Source organism: Epithele typhae (genome assembly GCF_022376455.1).
Source record: "Epithele typhae strain CBS 203.58 chromosome Unknown BXZ73scaffold_534, whole genome shotgun sequence".
In the NCBI taxonomy this organism is placed as follows: Eukaryota; Fungi; Basidiomycota; class Agaricomycetes; order Polyporales; family Epitheliaceae; genus Epithele; species Epithele typhae.
The window spans coordinates 1-14,973 of NW_025954725.1; the positions used below are offsets into that span (position 1 = coordinate 1).

The 14,973-nt window shown below is 52.4% G+C and overlaps 2 protein-coding genes across 2 annotated transcripts; one reads left to right on the forward strand and one right to left on the reverse strand.

The window, feature by feature from the left end:
• Positions 1–7,161: 7,161 nt before the first annotated feature.
• On the reverse strand, positions 7,162–8,814 carry BXZ73DRAFT_111379 (uncharacterized protein; the record flags this gene model as incomplete). The annotated part of the gene is made up of 8 exons (XM_048017395.1): positions 7,162–7,324; positions 7,377–7,516; positions 7,572–7,709; positions 7,772–7,907; positions 7,971–8,203; positions 8,261–8,387; positions 8,438–8,614; positions 8,675–8,814. 8 exons carry the CDS (start codon positions 8,812–8,814, stop codon positions 7,162–7,164), a joined length of 1,254 nt encoding a protein of 417 aa, XP_047870519.1.
• A 1,641-nt stretch (positions 8,815–10,455) lies between these two features.
• BXZ73DRAFT_111380 (uncharacterized protein) lies at positions 10,456–14,847 on the forward strand (the record flags this gene model as incomplete). Its single annotated transcript, XM_048017396.1, has 10 exons — positions 10,456–11,568; positions 11,627–11,853; positions 11,906–12,161; positions 12,210–12,376; positions 12,817–12,922; positions 12,984–13,409; positions 13,460–13,783; positions 13,840–14,432; positions 14,486–14,582; positions 14,641–14,847. 10 exons carry the CDS (start codon positions 10,456–10,458, stop codon positions 14,845–14,847), a joined length of 3,516 nt encoding a protein of 1,171 aa, XP_047870520.1.
• Positions 14,848–14,973: the final 126 nt, after the last annotated feature.

Genomic DNA, 14,973 nt, shown 5'->3' on the forward strand with positions numbered 1-14,973 from the left:
TGACCATCGGTTTGCGGGTGGTACGCCGTGCTCAGCGCAGTTTCCATTCCCATTAGTTGGTGGAGTTCCCTGAATGCTCCTGCTGCGAATTGCGGGCCTCGGTCGGATATGATCTTGGAGGGGACTCCGAATCGGCTGAAGACTTGGTCCCATAGTAGCTTTGCTGCTCCTTCTGCTGTGATATTCTTCGTGCAGGGCGTGAATATGGCCATCTTCGTAACGTCATGGTCGACGACTACTTGGACTGCATTGTATCCGTTGATTCTGGTAGATCTGTGATGTAGTCGGTGTTATGACATTAAACAGCCTAGTTTCCCGCTGTGTGGGATCGGAATAATCCTGTTTTGGTTGGATGGGTGTTGACTTTGGTGTTTGGCATTTTGCGCATCCTTTTACGTATTCGGTGATGAAGTTACGCATTCCGTCCCATATATAGTCTCGTTTGACTAGTTCGAAAGTCTTCTGAATTCCCGGGTGGCCCATACGGCTGGTTCGTGATAGGTTTTGACAATGTTGCGATAGAGTTCTCGTCGGGTGGTACGTAGATACGTTCTTTGAATAGTAACAGTCCTTCTCTTCTTTCCAATCGCTCGGCTTGCCCCAGGCAGGTCGTGGTTTGTCAGTCGCTTTGGTCGTCAAGAACTGTATTAGATCCGGGTTGCGGGCTTTGTTGTTTCGGATTTGCTGGGAGATATCAATTTGGACAGAGTTGAGTGAGAAAATTTGTTCTGGTAGCATGATCATGTCCTTGTTATCATCCTCCCCCTGTTCATGATCTGTTCTCCTGGACAGAGCGTCGGCTTGCGCAATTGTTTTTCCAGGGTGATGTTTCAACGTGAAGTTGAACTCGTTCATGTAGTGATGCCATCTTGCTTGTCTCGGGTTTAAGTGTTGCGCAGAGCGGAAATACGTTAGGTTTTGGTGGTCTGTGATGACTTCTACTGGGTGTGGTGATCCTTGCAATAAATGTCGCCATTCCTTGAATGCTCGAATGATTGCGAGTAATTCCCTGTTGTAGATCTGATAGTTTCTTTCTGCTTCTGTGAACGACTTTGATAGATATGCGCATGGGTGCCATATTCCGTCCGTTCCTTTCTGGCGTAGCACTGCTCCCGTTGCTACTTTGGACGCGTCGCATTCTACTTGGAATGGTTCATAAGGATCCGGCATCTTGAGGATTGGTCCGGTCGTGAAACACTGCTTCAACTCTTGGAAGGCTGCTTCACAGTCTTCATCCCATTTGAACGGAGTGTCCTTTCGCGTTAGCGATGTCAATGGTTTGACCACCTTTGAGTAGTCCTTGATGAATCGCCTGTAGAAATTTCCAAATCCTAGGAAGGCCTGTACTTCCTTCAGTTTGGTTGGTTGCTTCCATTCCAGTACTGCTTTGATTTTTACTGGATCCATGGCTATTTCGTCGGGCGTATGATTGATCCGAGGAACTCTACTTCTTGTCTGTCAAATTCGCATTTGGATGGTTTCAGGTAGAAGTCTAGTTCTTGAATTCTTTGAGGACTCTTAGCGTTCTTCTGTGGTGTTCTTCTAAGTCTTTGGAGAAGATCAGAATATCGTCGATGTAGATAACCATCCATCCTTCGCGAATGAGGTCTTCGAAGTTTTGATTCATCATGCTTTGAAAGGTCGCTGGGGCGTTGCATAGTCCAAAGAACATTACTGTGGGTTCATATAGTCCTTTGGGGGTTATAAACGCGGCCTTCCATTCGTCTCCTTTCTTGATTCGAATATTGTTGTATCCAGCTCGTACGTCCAACTTGGTGAAGTACTTGGCCCCTTTGAGCTTATCCATTAGGTCACTGATTAGTGGGAGTGGGTATGCATTTCGGATTGTTCCTTCGTTGAGGGCCCTGTAGTCTTGGACTGGTCGGAGTGTCCCATCTTTTTTTGGAATGTAGAAAAATGGCGAAGCAAATGGGGATTTTGATTTCTTGATATACCCCTTTCTCGTGTTTTCTTCAATGAATTTCTCTAGTTCAGCTTGTTCCGTGAGGGTGAGGGGATAGATCTTGTTCCATCTCTTGTCCTTGTGAAAATTGAAGCCTGGTTTTAGATCGATTGCATGGTCCCATGGTTTGGATTCCGGAAATCGTTCTGCGGCCTTCTTTTCAAATATCTTGTGGTACCCTTTTACAAAGTCCGGTAGGATCTCGTCTAACGGTACTTCGGGTTTTAGTTTATTTGCTTCGATGGAGATTTCCGCTGACTTCGTAGCTCGTCGGATTTTGCTGGTTTCAAACCATTCTGTGAGGACTCTGGAGGGGTTGTGTGTTGGTTTATCGTCGTCTGTGTCCGTTTCGAGGTATGCCAGTAATAGTTCTTGATCGTCCGCTCTGAGGGGTACCCCCACAAAGTTCCTTCTGGGGGTGTGATTGTTTGTCGGGTTTTTTGTAGCTCCTGTTGTTTCTTGATCTTGTCTTGTTTGATGGTGATCTTCCCGGTTTCCCAATTGATGGTTGGATTGTAGTTTCGTATCCAGGGCATTCCAAAGATTACGTCATCTCGTCCGATATTGGCCACATACCAGTTGGTAGGTAGCTTGTTTCCGTTGAGGATGAAGTTTCCTTCCACGCGATGAGTGATGTTTCCTGAGCTGTTGATTGTGTCGTCCGCGTTCTTGAACCGGACAGGTACTGGTAGTAGCACTGTTGGGAGTTTGTATTTGTCCACTATTCGTTTGTTGATAATTACTGTGTCGGCTCCTGAGTCGAGGAGGCCTTTGATTTCGACAGCGATTTTTCCCACTTCGATGTAACCGTTGAGTAATAAGGCGTGTCTTCGCTGTTCGGTATTTGATACAAGGGTTACATGAATGGTGGTTGTATTAGGCAGATCCGGCGTCGATTTGTCCTGCCGCTTTAAAAATCCTCCGTCTCGTCAATTACAGTAGCGTTGATTTCGGCTTCGGAGTCGCTGGGAGGGTCGTCTTCTTGGTCCTCCCTCATGGCACGAATCTTCTGCTGTTCCGGCTTTCCTTTCTTCTTGGCTGGGCAGAATCGTGCCAGGTGCTTTCCTTTCTTGCAATAGAAGCATAATCCCTTGCTTCGTAGGTCTTGTTCTTCTTCCGCAGAGAGTCGGTTGACTTCTCTGTTCGATCTTTCTGTGGTTGTGGTTTTAACCACCTTCGTCTTGAACCTTGGTTTGATCCCGAGGATCTTGTCCATGTCTTTCTTCATCTTCCAGTTCCTGTCGACATCGATAGCTCGCGCCATCCATGTGTTGAGGTCTGCAGGTACTGTGGCCATGTCCAGGATCTTATTGCGTACTGGCGCATCAAGGGATTGTCGGTACCATGCTAGTTGGGCGCGTGGTTCTGTGATGAGTGCCTTCGTGATTAGATCCATAAAGGTTCCATTAAAGGTGTCGATGGACTCGTAATCCTTTGATGTCAGAGTACGCAGCCTGTTGGCAGCGTGCATTTCTTCGTTGATAGGCGTGAAGGTAGCGAGTAGAGCAGTGAGGAAGTTTCTCCATGTTCCATAGCCTTGCCTGTTTCCTGCTGCGTCGGTTTCCCAGGCTTGGCGTAGGACGGCTGTCTTCCAGATCGCGGCTGTGCCTCCTTCCATGTAGGATAAGGCAGTGGTGATCATTGTTTGGTCGTCCGGAAAATCGACAGGTCGTGCGTCGAATAGCAGGAGTAAGGCTTGTACGAACGTGTCGAGTTTGTCTCGATCTCCATTGAACGGTTCCGGTAGTTTAACCTTCCCTTTACCTCGTAGTGGCATGTAACCACCCAGGGGTCCTTGGGGGATATTTCCACCTGGATTGGCGGGTGGTCCTCCTCCTGGGGGTCCGTGTGGTGGTCCCCCTACTGGAGGTCCTCCTGCTGGGGTCCTGGTGGTATTCCTCCTCCGGGAGGTCCCTGTGGTGGTCCTCCTCCTTGTCCCAGAATGGGTGTCAGGGACCTCAGGGGATCAGGAGGTGGGTATGCTGCAATTCCTCCGAGTCGCGGCAGTGCTATCGACGTCCATGCTGCTGCTGAAGCGCTTGCATTTGTGGGGTTTGCGCTTAGCGTGAAGCTTGGTACTCCTCTTCGCTCGAAGCTCCATTGATTGTCTTCCGTCCTTTGATGTAGTGCTCTTGCCGCTTCTTCGTCGCGCCAACTCCTTATTTCGTCCCAGTCGAAGTTCAAGCGGCCTCCTCCTGACTCGTGGTCGGATTCTTCTTCTGGCTGCACTGGTTCGGTGATGGTGGTTCGTACCACCTCTGTTTCTGTGACCGTCGCCATCTCTGGTTCTGGTTCCTTGGTTTCGAGGGTTATGTCTGGTTGTTTGCCTGTGCGGCTCGTTCCTGGAATTGGGGCGTTACTGGTTCTTCCTTTGTCAAAGATCTGGGGGTAATCCTTGGCGAGTCTCTTGCTCGTTGTCCTGATGTGGTTCTAGCAATCTGGCGGCTTTGGGGGCATAGGTTGGGATTGCTCCTGGGTTCGCAGTGGTTTCCACAGTCGTTCAGGCCTGTGGGATATTGTGCTGTGAATATTCTTCCTGTAGTTCTGAGACTGGTTCGTATGGAGGTTCTAATTCTGGTGCCTTGTACTTTCGAGCTGCCCAATCCTGATGGGACAGCGTTGTGTGGTGCACCGTTGATATCCTCGCCTAGTAATGTGATAGTCGGCAGTGTTGGTCGGGTTGAAGATGTGAGCGTAGTCTTTGCAGGATCTATCAGGTTCTTCCTTGCTTCAGTTGACATTCAATATCTTGAACCGTTTCGAGAGCAATGCGAACTCGCTTGAGTGCTTCGAGGCGGTTGGGGTAGTCTGGATGGATGAAGTTACCCCTGAAGTTGAATATGAATTGTTCAAGATCGGCTACGTCGAATTGAAGGCGTTGCACGAGCTTGGTGATTAGGTCGTGCGCGTGAAGAGGTAGTTCAATCGGTTCTTCGTCACGTCTGGAACTCCGTAGAATTCACCAGAGTATCGTCCAGGTCTGTGATTGCTGGTGGAGTGTTTCCAGTTCGAGTGCTCCAAATCTTTCTACTAAGATGGGTTCGGTCTGGAGTGCGTTCAGGTTTTCTCCTCCTTGCCTCAGAGCCCTCCTAAAAGTGTAGTACTCTTCGACGGTTTCTTCGCTTGATTCTTCTTCTACTTGAGCCTGTACCGCGGTTCTCTCTTCGTCTTCGTTGATTATTGTGTCGAAGGGAGTATGGGGCTCGGGTGCGGGCTATGGATTCAACGCGAAGATTGGGTCGTCCGTGAAGAGGGGTCTTGGCAATAGGATGAGAGGGGTTCCAGGGGTAGCGTATAAGTGCGAGTTGCGGGAATTTTCCCTATGGCTTGTTTCCGAACTTGCGTATTGCTGAACGATATCCGTGATGTCTGATGTTTATACTGTGTTCTGCGTTCGAGCAGTACACAGCCTTCCTTGGTCCTAGATAGATCCTCTGCACTTATAAAAGTGGAGGGTTCGAGACTTGAATCTAATGTTACGTTCAAGACTTATTCTGGATGGAATACAGCCTAGGCGCCTGTGGTTACGGTGGCGATGCTCTGGCGCTTGCGTGCTATCGAGCGAGTGCGAGCGACAAGAGGATGAGATTGCGCGTAGCTGAGGTAGACGTGGTAGTACAAAGGAGATTCAAGTCTGGAGAGGGAGCGCTCTGGGGCGTCGTCCTTATATACAGGAGCGAGAGTGGGGAGTCACATTATCTACGAGTCATCACCAGTCCGCATGACCCAGCCCTAGTCGTAGCGACTCGTCATGACTAGATACCGCAGGAGGAGTCAGGGCGAGTACACGATGAGTAGCGATGAGTATCTGTGAGTCAGAAGGTACAGCATGTGTATGTAATAGTTCTGCATATAGGGAGAGCGGGGGTTAAGGATGGAAATTAAATGGGGGCAGCGTACGAGTGTCCGTGATCGTAACAATTACAAGGCTAGAAGACTTTTGTCATAAAGTACGTCACTTATAACAGCCTAGGTGTCGCCCTGTCATTACTAACAAGGCTTATTACAGCTCTAGCAGGGTGCTGTGATTAAGAATGAGGCTTATTACAGCTTGAGAGGCTTTTGTTATAAAGTACATCACTTATACAAGCTCTGGGAGGGTGCTGTCATTAAGAATAAGGCTTATAACAGCCCAGAGGGGTCTCTGTCATTACAGATTTCACTTATAACAACACAGAGGGGTCCCTGTCATTAGAGAATTCACTTATTACAGCCCAGAGAGGCTCCTGTCATTACAGAATTTGCTTATGACAGCCTGAAAGATCACTGTAATAACTCTGCGTCATTTGCCTGTTATTACAACACAGGCATGCTTGTGATTGTTAGAACCCAACCAGGCTTTTCTACAATGAAAATGTGGTGGGTATCAGCATAATGAAGTGCCCACGTTCCTGGGGGATTGTATTACATTAGTGGTAACCACAGGTGGGTTGAAGGCACTCTTGAGGTCGACGACTGAGAAGACCTTGCAACCTTGAACGCAGTCGAGGATGTTGTCGATGAGGGGAAGGGGTACGAGTTCTTCTTCATGATTGCGTTGAGGCCACGGTAGTCGACGCAAAGACGGAGCTCACCAGTCTTCTTCTTGACTAAAAGAACAGGGGAAGCAGCGGGCGACGTCGAGCGACGGATGAACCCCTTGTGGAGCTCGTCCTCAACGTAGTCGAAGAGAACACGACGTTCTTCTTGAGCATCAGCAAAAGCGCGGACGCCTTAGGATCGGGTTGCAAGCGCCAGAATCCTTGGGATGTCTGGGATGCGAGGTAAGGGGCGTGCCTTGTTGGGAACACCATCTGACAGCCACGGCATGATAAGGATCCACTTGTGTTAGGCCCGGGATATGCGGGATCTCATTGCAATTCAAGTAGGTTTGGTAGGATACGTGTGAGCATCCTGAACAATGTACTGTATCCCCGATATCTCAATTGATTCCCGTCCTCTCAGTGATTGTGATGGGCTCACCCGGAACGAGGGGTCCCAGGAATCCCGCCAGCGCTCAGGGTGGTACCGGTTCAAATCGCGCGCACATATAGATGAGTAGGGACGAGGATTGTAGATTGACAACAGACGAGTACAACAGAGACACAAGTAAATAATTTTCGGACGTTGTTGCAGGGACACGAAGCAGAACGCATGCTAGCGGACGCCCTTCCAGCCACCATGTGTTGAGACATTGGCGGCGACTTGACCATGAAGAACTAGATGGGCCCGGAGGTTGACCTATCGTCCTCATGCGCGACGAGCTGCTGCGCGAACTGAGCCTTGATGAGTTCCGCCTCGTTGGCGAAACCATCGGCGCGCTTCAAAGCAGGCGTGGCAGAGCTCCCCTGGTCGAAGCTTGTTTGGCCGCCGTACACCTTCCTGTTGAGAGCGTGAGCACGATATGACGTGGCCGATCAATGTGGGCAAGTACCTCTGCCAGAACGCGAGCTTCTGAGCACCTAAGACGGTCTGGGGGTCGAGTATATCGACAATGAGATCGTAGAATGCCTTCCCACTGAAAGCGCCCTGCAGGTCGCACCAAACTGCTGTGTCGCTGAGAGCGAAACGCACCTATTGAAAAGGAGCGTGAGCAAGCAGTTCCAAGATTTAGTTGAGATTCACTCACCATGGTAGCAATGTACGCAATCCTCTCACGAGTCACGTAAGAAAGGCCGTATTCCCTGGAGATGGACGCGCGTCCCTTTCCAGTGATGGCAGGGGGCCCGAAAGCAGTTTGATGTCCGGTGAAGAGAGAGCGATACACCTGGCGTGATGAAGTGAAATTAGCAAGGGTCGTCGCGCGAGGAATGATATCTGAGGGCTCACACCAATGAGCAACTCGCTCTCGAAGAATCCTTGAACACGGTTGTCGGGGTTGTACGGCGTGTCTTCGCTATATACCATGGTAGGCCACGAGTTAGCGTCAATGGTCGTCAGGCTGAGCTGGACCTGGGTACAGAAGCTGTCCCGGGCGACATCATTGTATGGTTTGAAGGGTGCGATCAGAACTATAGTGTGTACTCACTGGTTTGGCTCCCTCTCGAACTCCTCGAGTCTCTCTCGGGGAGTGAGAAGGTGTGCTGTCCAGAGCGAATTGAAGCCCAGCTGCCCCTTACTCTGCTTCCCCGTTGGCTCCAGAGAAACGACGAGGGGGTCTTCACCAGGTGTGCGGATGGTCCAGGATCTGACAAAGTGGCGTAAGGATTCCTTGACTTTACCTAGGTCCGCGATCCGGCTTTGTCCCGCATGCTTTTGAACCTGACGTACTCGGGTTTATGAGCAATGCCCACGTGCGAATAGTAGATTGAGACGAACAAACGTGGCAAAATGAATGACAGCTTGAGGGACTGAGACCAGCACATTGACGATCTCCCACATGAACGGCATGTTGTTGGCAAATACCTCGAAGATGTCCATGATCCAGATGGGATCGATGGGTGGACTACATGACAACGTAGTAAGCATCGGCCTGAACGAGATAGAGCAACTTACGTGGACTTGACCATGACTTTTAGAAGGGCGGCCCACTTCGCATCGTCGTCCTTGGTCACGGCTATCTTGCAGCCGTAGCTCATGACCTCAATGACGTTGATGAAGGGGCTGTGGTTGCGTGGGATCATGCGCGCGAAATGGTGGACCCTAGCGGCATCCGTGTGCTTGTTCGCATCGCTTCAGCACAGAGTATGGGATGAGAACCATTCTACGCCCATGTGAAATGAAGAGACGTACCTGGGTGTCCAGTGTGGGTCCGTCATATCCGCTATCATGCGGTCGCACCTGAGCCTGACCGGGTCGATGGTGATGCTGAGTGCTTGAGCTGTCGGGACCGGGACCGGGAAATTGCCGGTGGTGACCATGGTGGAAGCCATAGCGGCGGTGAGGGGAGAGGCTATTATCCCGCCAGGAGCGAGAGTAACAGGTGCAGAGGTCGGGGCACTCACTCCGGCACCAGGAATGAACGGGATGAGCGCGGTGCTGGCATGAGGAGGCGGAGGCACAGAGAGGTGGGGGCTGGGTGTCGCGTCGTTGTGATCTGACGAGTCGTCCTGTCGACTCGGACGAGGGCTAGCGGACCGGGACCGTGCGCTTTGATGGTGGCTGCGGCTGCGGGTGCGACGGCGATGGCTACGACTCGAGCGGCCGTGACGTTCGTATGAACGATCTCGGCTGTACGACCGACGGCGACTGTGCGAACGATGCCGACCCTCGTTCAAACGTCCACGGCTGGTGTTCGAACGATGCCGGTCGTAGCGATCCGAGTGACGGCTCCGTCCACGTTCTTCGCGCCGCCGTGGGGCAGAGCCGTCTGGCCTGGAGGGAGATATGTGGTTGGTAGGAGGGACGATCTATGAGACGTGGGAGAACACTCACATTGACGGTATGTCTTGGGAGTGTTGCGATGAAGGCATGGGCAAAATGTGAGAGTGGAGATGAAGATTGAAGGTTTGTGGGCACTCACCAGCACGTCAGCGGGGGTCCACGGTTTTATGCCCTCCAACTTCCAGAGCTGCGGGCGCCGCGCGGACACACGCGAAACGAGCTGTTCGGGTGTAATTTTGCTCCTGGTTTGTTGGGCTGGACAAAGATGGGCGTAGGCAAGGAGGAGGACTGATCAGAGCGTGCGCGCGCCCGGCTGGCAGGGCGGCTGATTAGAGAGCGTGCGCGGCCTGTGCACATGGCACGTGAGACACGGCACGCGTCGCGGCTCCGTCGAGTTGCAGTGAACTGTGGTTCAACCACCTCCTCATGTATTCCAACCGTCTCGAACTAAACATATGCCCACAACACACCATGTTCTCCTTCTCAGCACTCACCATCACCCTCGTCGCCAGTGGAATGGTCAGGATTATCCGTGCTCGCCGAACGACCATCCCCGAATAGCCTGGCCCCCAGCACTAAGCTATCGACTCTGATTGCTCCCCGGAATATTGTCTTTCCGGTATGAATGTTTCACTCGGGCCCATCCTGGCGTGATAATCGTATCAGAGTGAGTTTTGTGCCTTGAGATGCAAGTGCACTCCGAGCTCACCCTTCCACTGCAGATTCGAGATCTCTTGTCTCGCCTCAGTCCTTTCCACCTCTTCCAAGTCTCTTTGCTTGCATGCGCGCCCTCTCATTCTGCTTCCTTGCCGCCCTATCCCTCTTGCTGCTCATGAAGTGTACCGGATGCCACCGAGATTACGACCCTTCTCGCTTCACAAGGCATATCAAACAGTGCAAGTTATTCCACAACGACTTCCAGAATGGACTGGAACAGCGGATAGCAACAGAGGCGGAGGTTCAAGCGGTTGAGGCTCGGGAAATAGAGGCATGGCGTGTGGCGGAGGAGGAGCAAGCTCGCCTTGAATGAGAACGGGCTGAGGCTCAGGTACGCACCACTGCACTTGTTTTATTTTGATAGCTGCCTTACGCTTTGCATTCAGGCGATGGCGGATGCTGAGTACGCCGCAGAGTTTCACTCTGTCAGCCGAACGGGTCGATGCCGTCGCGCTCCGGCAAAGCTTCAAGACATGGTGCCTACATCGCTCGCGGGCCTTCCAGAGCATATTCCTCGACGCCCTCCCCCCATCATTCCCACTCCTTCCGCAGCTGCAGATTCGGGCGGGCCTCAGGCACTCCAAGATCCTCAAGAGGAGTCTCAAACGATTCCGGCACCACCTGTGCGGCACTTCATCGACACTGTCGCCAACCGCTTCCGTGTATTTCGCCGCTACTTCCGTTCGCCAGCACAAGATCCCGAAGAGGGCAGAACGCTTGAAACCTTTGCGGATGCCCCCACACACGTTCGCACCCCAGACCAACGTGAACCCCTTCAATCGTTCGGGGTTTCCGATCCAGGCGCCGTCCAGGCATTGTCCTTTGCGCCATTCCTCAACGCCACCGTCTTCCGCCTCATGAGGTGGTTCTATTCATCTTTGTTCACCAAGTCTATCGCTGGGCTTAATTCGCTCATCCATGAGGTTCTTCTGGCCGACGACTTCAGTCGAGAAGATTTGCGTGGTTTCAGCGCAGCACGGGAGATGAAGCGCATGGACGACCACCAGTCAATGTCGGAGGCGGGTACATTCTCCGCGTCCAACAAGTGGCGGGAAGGCTCCGTCAAAATAGGGGTTCCGAAGCCGAAGAACTACCTCGTTCACGGCAACTCAGAGGCGAACGCCCCGCAGATGGTGGTTGATGGCATCTGGTACAGAACCCTATGCGATCTCATCCGAATGGGTGCCCAAGCAGCCAGCGCGCGATCCGCTCACTGGATCCCATTTGAGCTCTATTGGCAACCACCGCACTCGCCGGAGCAGGTCTCTCCTCAAGATGCGGACTCTTCTATCGGCACGGACACGCCAAGCCTGCCATCAACTCGTCTCTACTCAGAGGTGTACAACTCACAAGCTCTCCTCGATGCCGATGCCGAGCTCCAGTCCCAACCCCGCCACCCTGCCGATTCCGACAGTGATGTTGAGTACGCAGTCGCTCCTCTCATGCTGTACTCGGATTCAACGCACCTCACAAACTTCGGCACCGCATCGCTCTGGCCCCTGTACGTCTGGTTCAGCTGGTTGTCCAAGTACGAACGGGGCAAACCCAGCGCTTTCGCGGCACATCATCTGGCATACATCCCTTCGGTGAGTACCGCACTTATCCCATGTTTCTTGTTCTTACGCATATTCGTCCGTGGACTAGCTTCCTAAAACCATCCAGAAGTGGTATCAGGATCAGTTCGGCGAGCCTGCTACAGAATCTATACTCCGCTTCTGCAAGCGCGAGCTCATGCAAAAGATCTGGGAGCTGCTTCTCGACGACGAATTCCTGCTCGCATATAAAGAAGGCATCTTGATCGTTTGCGCAGACGGCATCACCCGTCGTCTTTTCCCTCGCATTTTCACATACTCTGCCGACTATCCCGAAAAGTATGTGCCATGTTACTATCATATTTCTTGTTTCTGACTCCTGCGACTGCAGATGCCTCATCGCTTGCGTCAAACCTATGGGCAAGTGCCCCTGTACAGACTGCCATGTCCGCAAGACCGACATCCATCTCATGGGTACCAAGCAAGATCTAGCGCAGCGCCAACGACACCCCCGCACTGCCCTCAGCTCTACACTCCAGAGGTGGATCGAGAACGTGCGGAGCTGGATTTTTGAGCGGGGTATCGACCCGGAATCCAAGCACGTGAACGAATCACCGCTCAATGAGCACTCTACAACACCGGCACGGGTGAGCTATTTGTAAGCATTTGTCCGACACTATGCTTACTTCTACCAGAATGCCTTTTCAACACGCCTCAATGCATTTGGATTCGATGTGTATCGAATACTCGTGCCTGATCTCATGCACGAGTTTGAGCTGGGAGTGTGGAAGTCAACACTCACACACCTCCTACGATTGGTGATCGCTCTTGGGGGGGACAACATCCAGACCCTAGACTCAAGGTACGTATTTCGGACCTGATAGAGAAACCCGAGTCGGTTTGTCTGAGGCTCACCCATACCCTCACCCACGCGATCGCCCACGTGATGGGTGAGGGTACGGGTCAGGTCACAGTCTTGCATTCGGAACACGTTGTCACTACAAGCGTAGATGCGCGAGGCGCGATGTGTTTCACACGTTGGGGGTGACGGGTGCGGCTCACCGCATGCTTCGCGCGTGTCAAGCGCAGCCATGCGCGACGACCTCGATGCGTGCGGCGAGCTCGATGTGTGGGGCGAGCTCGACGCATTGGGCGCGGGCAGTGTATTTTGCCGTGTTAAACCGGACACGGCAAAATGGTCCCTTGCCACCACCTGCACCCTCGCCCGCGAAGAGTGCGGGTCGCCACGCGTACCCCTTGATCTCCAAAGTACCTTCGGAGGCTAACATATTGGCATTATAGATTCTCGCAGGTCCCGACCTTTGGAAGGTCTACGATACGACCATTCGGGTCAAATATGTCGGGTCTCAAAAAGCTCGCTGCTCGGGACTATGAAGATATCCTTCAGGTGTGTATCTATGTTGCGAACTTGCGAGGGTCATCTCCATGTTATTCATATGTTGCCTTAGTGCTCGTTCCCCTGCTTCGAAGGGCTCGGCTTCGTCTCTCCATCACACAACAAGATCGTTCTGGAAATGATCTTCCGATTGTCTACCTGGCACGCCCTGGCGAAGCTTCGCCTTCATTCAGAGGACTCGTTACGCTACATGGAACACGTGACAACCCTGCTTGGCGCTGCGATGAGGTCCTTTGTTCGTCACGTTTGCTCGGCATACTTGACGAAAGAGCTCCCAAAGGAGACAGCAGCTCGTCAACGACGAAAGGTTGCCACCACCGCCTCCGTACGTGGTAGCCGAGGGTCTACCAACACCCCGACATCGTCTGACGCCAAGATCAAGGTCTTCGATCTCAACACGATCAAGTTTCATAAGATGCCTGAATATCCAAGAAGCATTCGCCAATTTGGGACGACAGACAACACGACAACGCAGCCGGTGCGTGTCACATGTTCCGTTTCTAGAATCAGCTGACATTTCAAAACCAGGGAGAGCAAGAGCATCACCGCGTCAAGGAGTTCTACGATCAAACGAACAAGACATCGTCATTTGTGGGCCAGATTGCACGACGACAGGGGCACCAGGCGCTGTTGCACGAAATCTCATCGCACGCAGACGTGCCGCAGCCTCCTCCGCGTAAGAAAAGGAAATTGAACCCTGAGTCGAGTGCCGATCTTCGCATTCCTGGCGGCACCAAGGAGTCACTCTCGTCGACATCACCCAAGGACCACCATCACGTCTCGTTTGAACAACGGGAGCACGTCAACATCAAGACGTTCGTGCACAAGAACAAGGATGACATTGCGTGTACAGTGAGTAGATTTAATCGAATGCTGGGTCCGACACAGTCTAATATAGTATTACACAGGACTTCGAGTACAAACTCAAATGTCACCTGTATAACCGGGTGCATGGGCATGACGCGTCGACACTCAGCGATGCGGCTTCGGTCCATATCAGAAAAGATCAAATGTGGCTTCACAAGACGCTTCGTGTGAACTACACCACCTACGATATGCGTCGCGAGCAAGACTCCATCAACCCGAGCAGCCACGCCGACGTGATGATGCTCGCAGCTCGTCCGGATGAAGCCACTGACGCGGAAGGCAATCACCCATATCTATATGCCCGGGTACTCTCTGTGTTCCATGTTAACGTTACTCTCCAGTCAGAGCCCCTCATCGAGCCTTGCCCTATCCACGTGCTCTGGGTACGCTGGTTTGAGCTAGACACGCTCGCCCCTGGAGGATTCAACACTCTCCGTCCCCACCGCCTCCGCTTTGCACCTGCGAGCGATGCCTTCGACTTCATTTCCCCTGACCGGATCCTGCGTAGTGTGCATCTTATACCTGCGTTTCATCATGGTCGCTCCGACGCCGCTCTCAGAGGTCCAAGTATTGCACGCATTGAGACGGACGACATCGCCGTTGAGGACGACTGGAATTACCACTATGTTGGCATGTAAGTCGTCACTACTCCCCCTCAAGTTGCCCACGCTCATATCCATTACCCAGGTGGTCAGACCGTGATCTCTTTATGAGATATTTTGGTGGTGCTGTCGGACATCTGCACATCGGTGCTGAAGCACACGTCACCCCCGCCATCGAGGATGTATGTGTGCCTGTCCAAAATATGATATCACTTAGCTCACCACGCATTGTTCTTGCAGTCGGGTGATGCTTCGGAGCTTGTCCACCCATCCGACGTCGAGAATGCTGCCGGCGGTTCCGCCAGCGACGCAACTTCAGAGGACGAACTTGAACAACTTGAAGAGTCGGAGGATGACGGAGAAGAAGCTCTCAAGGACGTCGGGGAGCTTAACGGCGAAGAAGACGACGACGACGAGCACGCTCTTGATGGGTACGCCGCTCTATAGGTGCGTTGTTCGAACCAGGCTGGGCCTGCGTTGAACCCCACGCTCAAAACAGCCGTTCCCTACAGCTCTGCTCTGTTGCAGCACGGCCAAACACTCGCCGAGTTGCGCTTTCTGACACATCAAGGT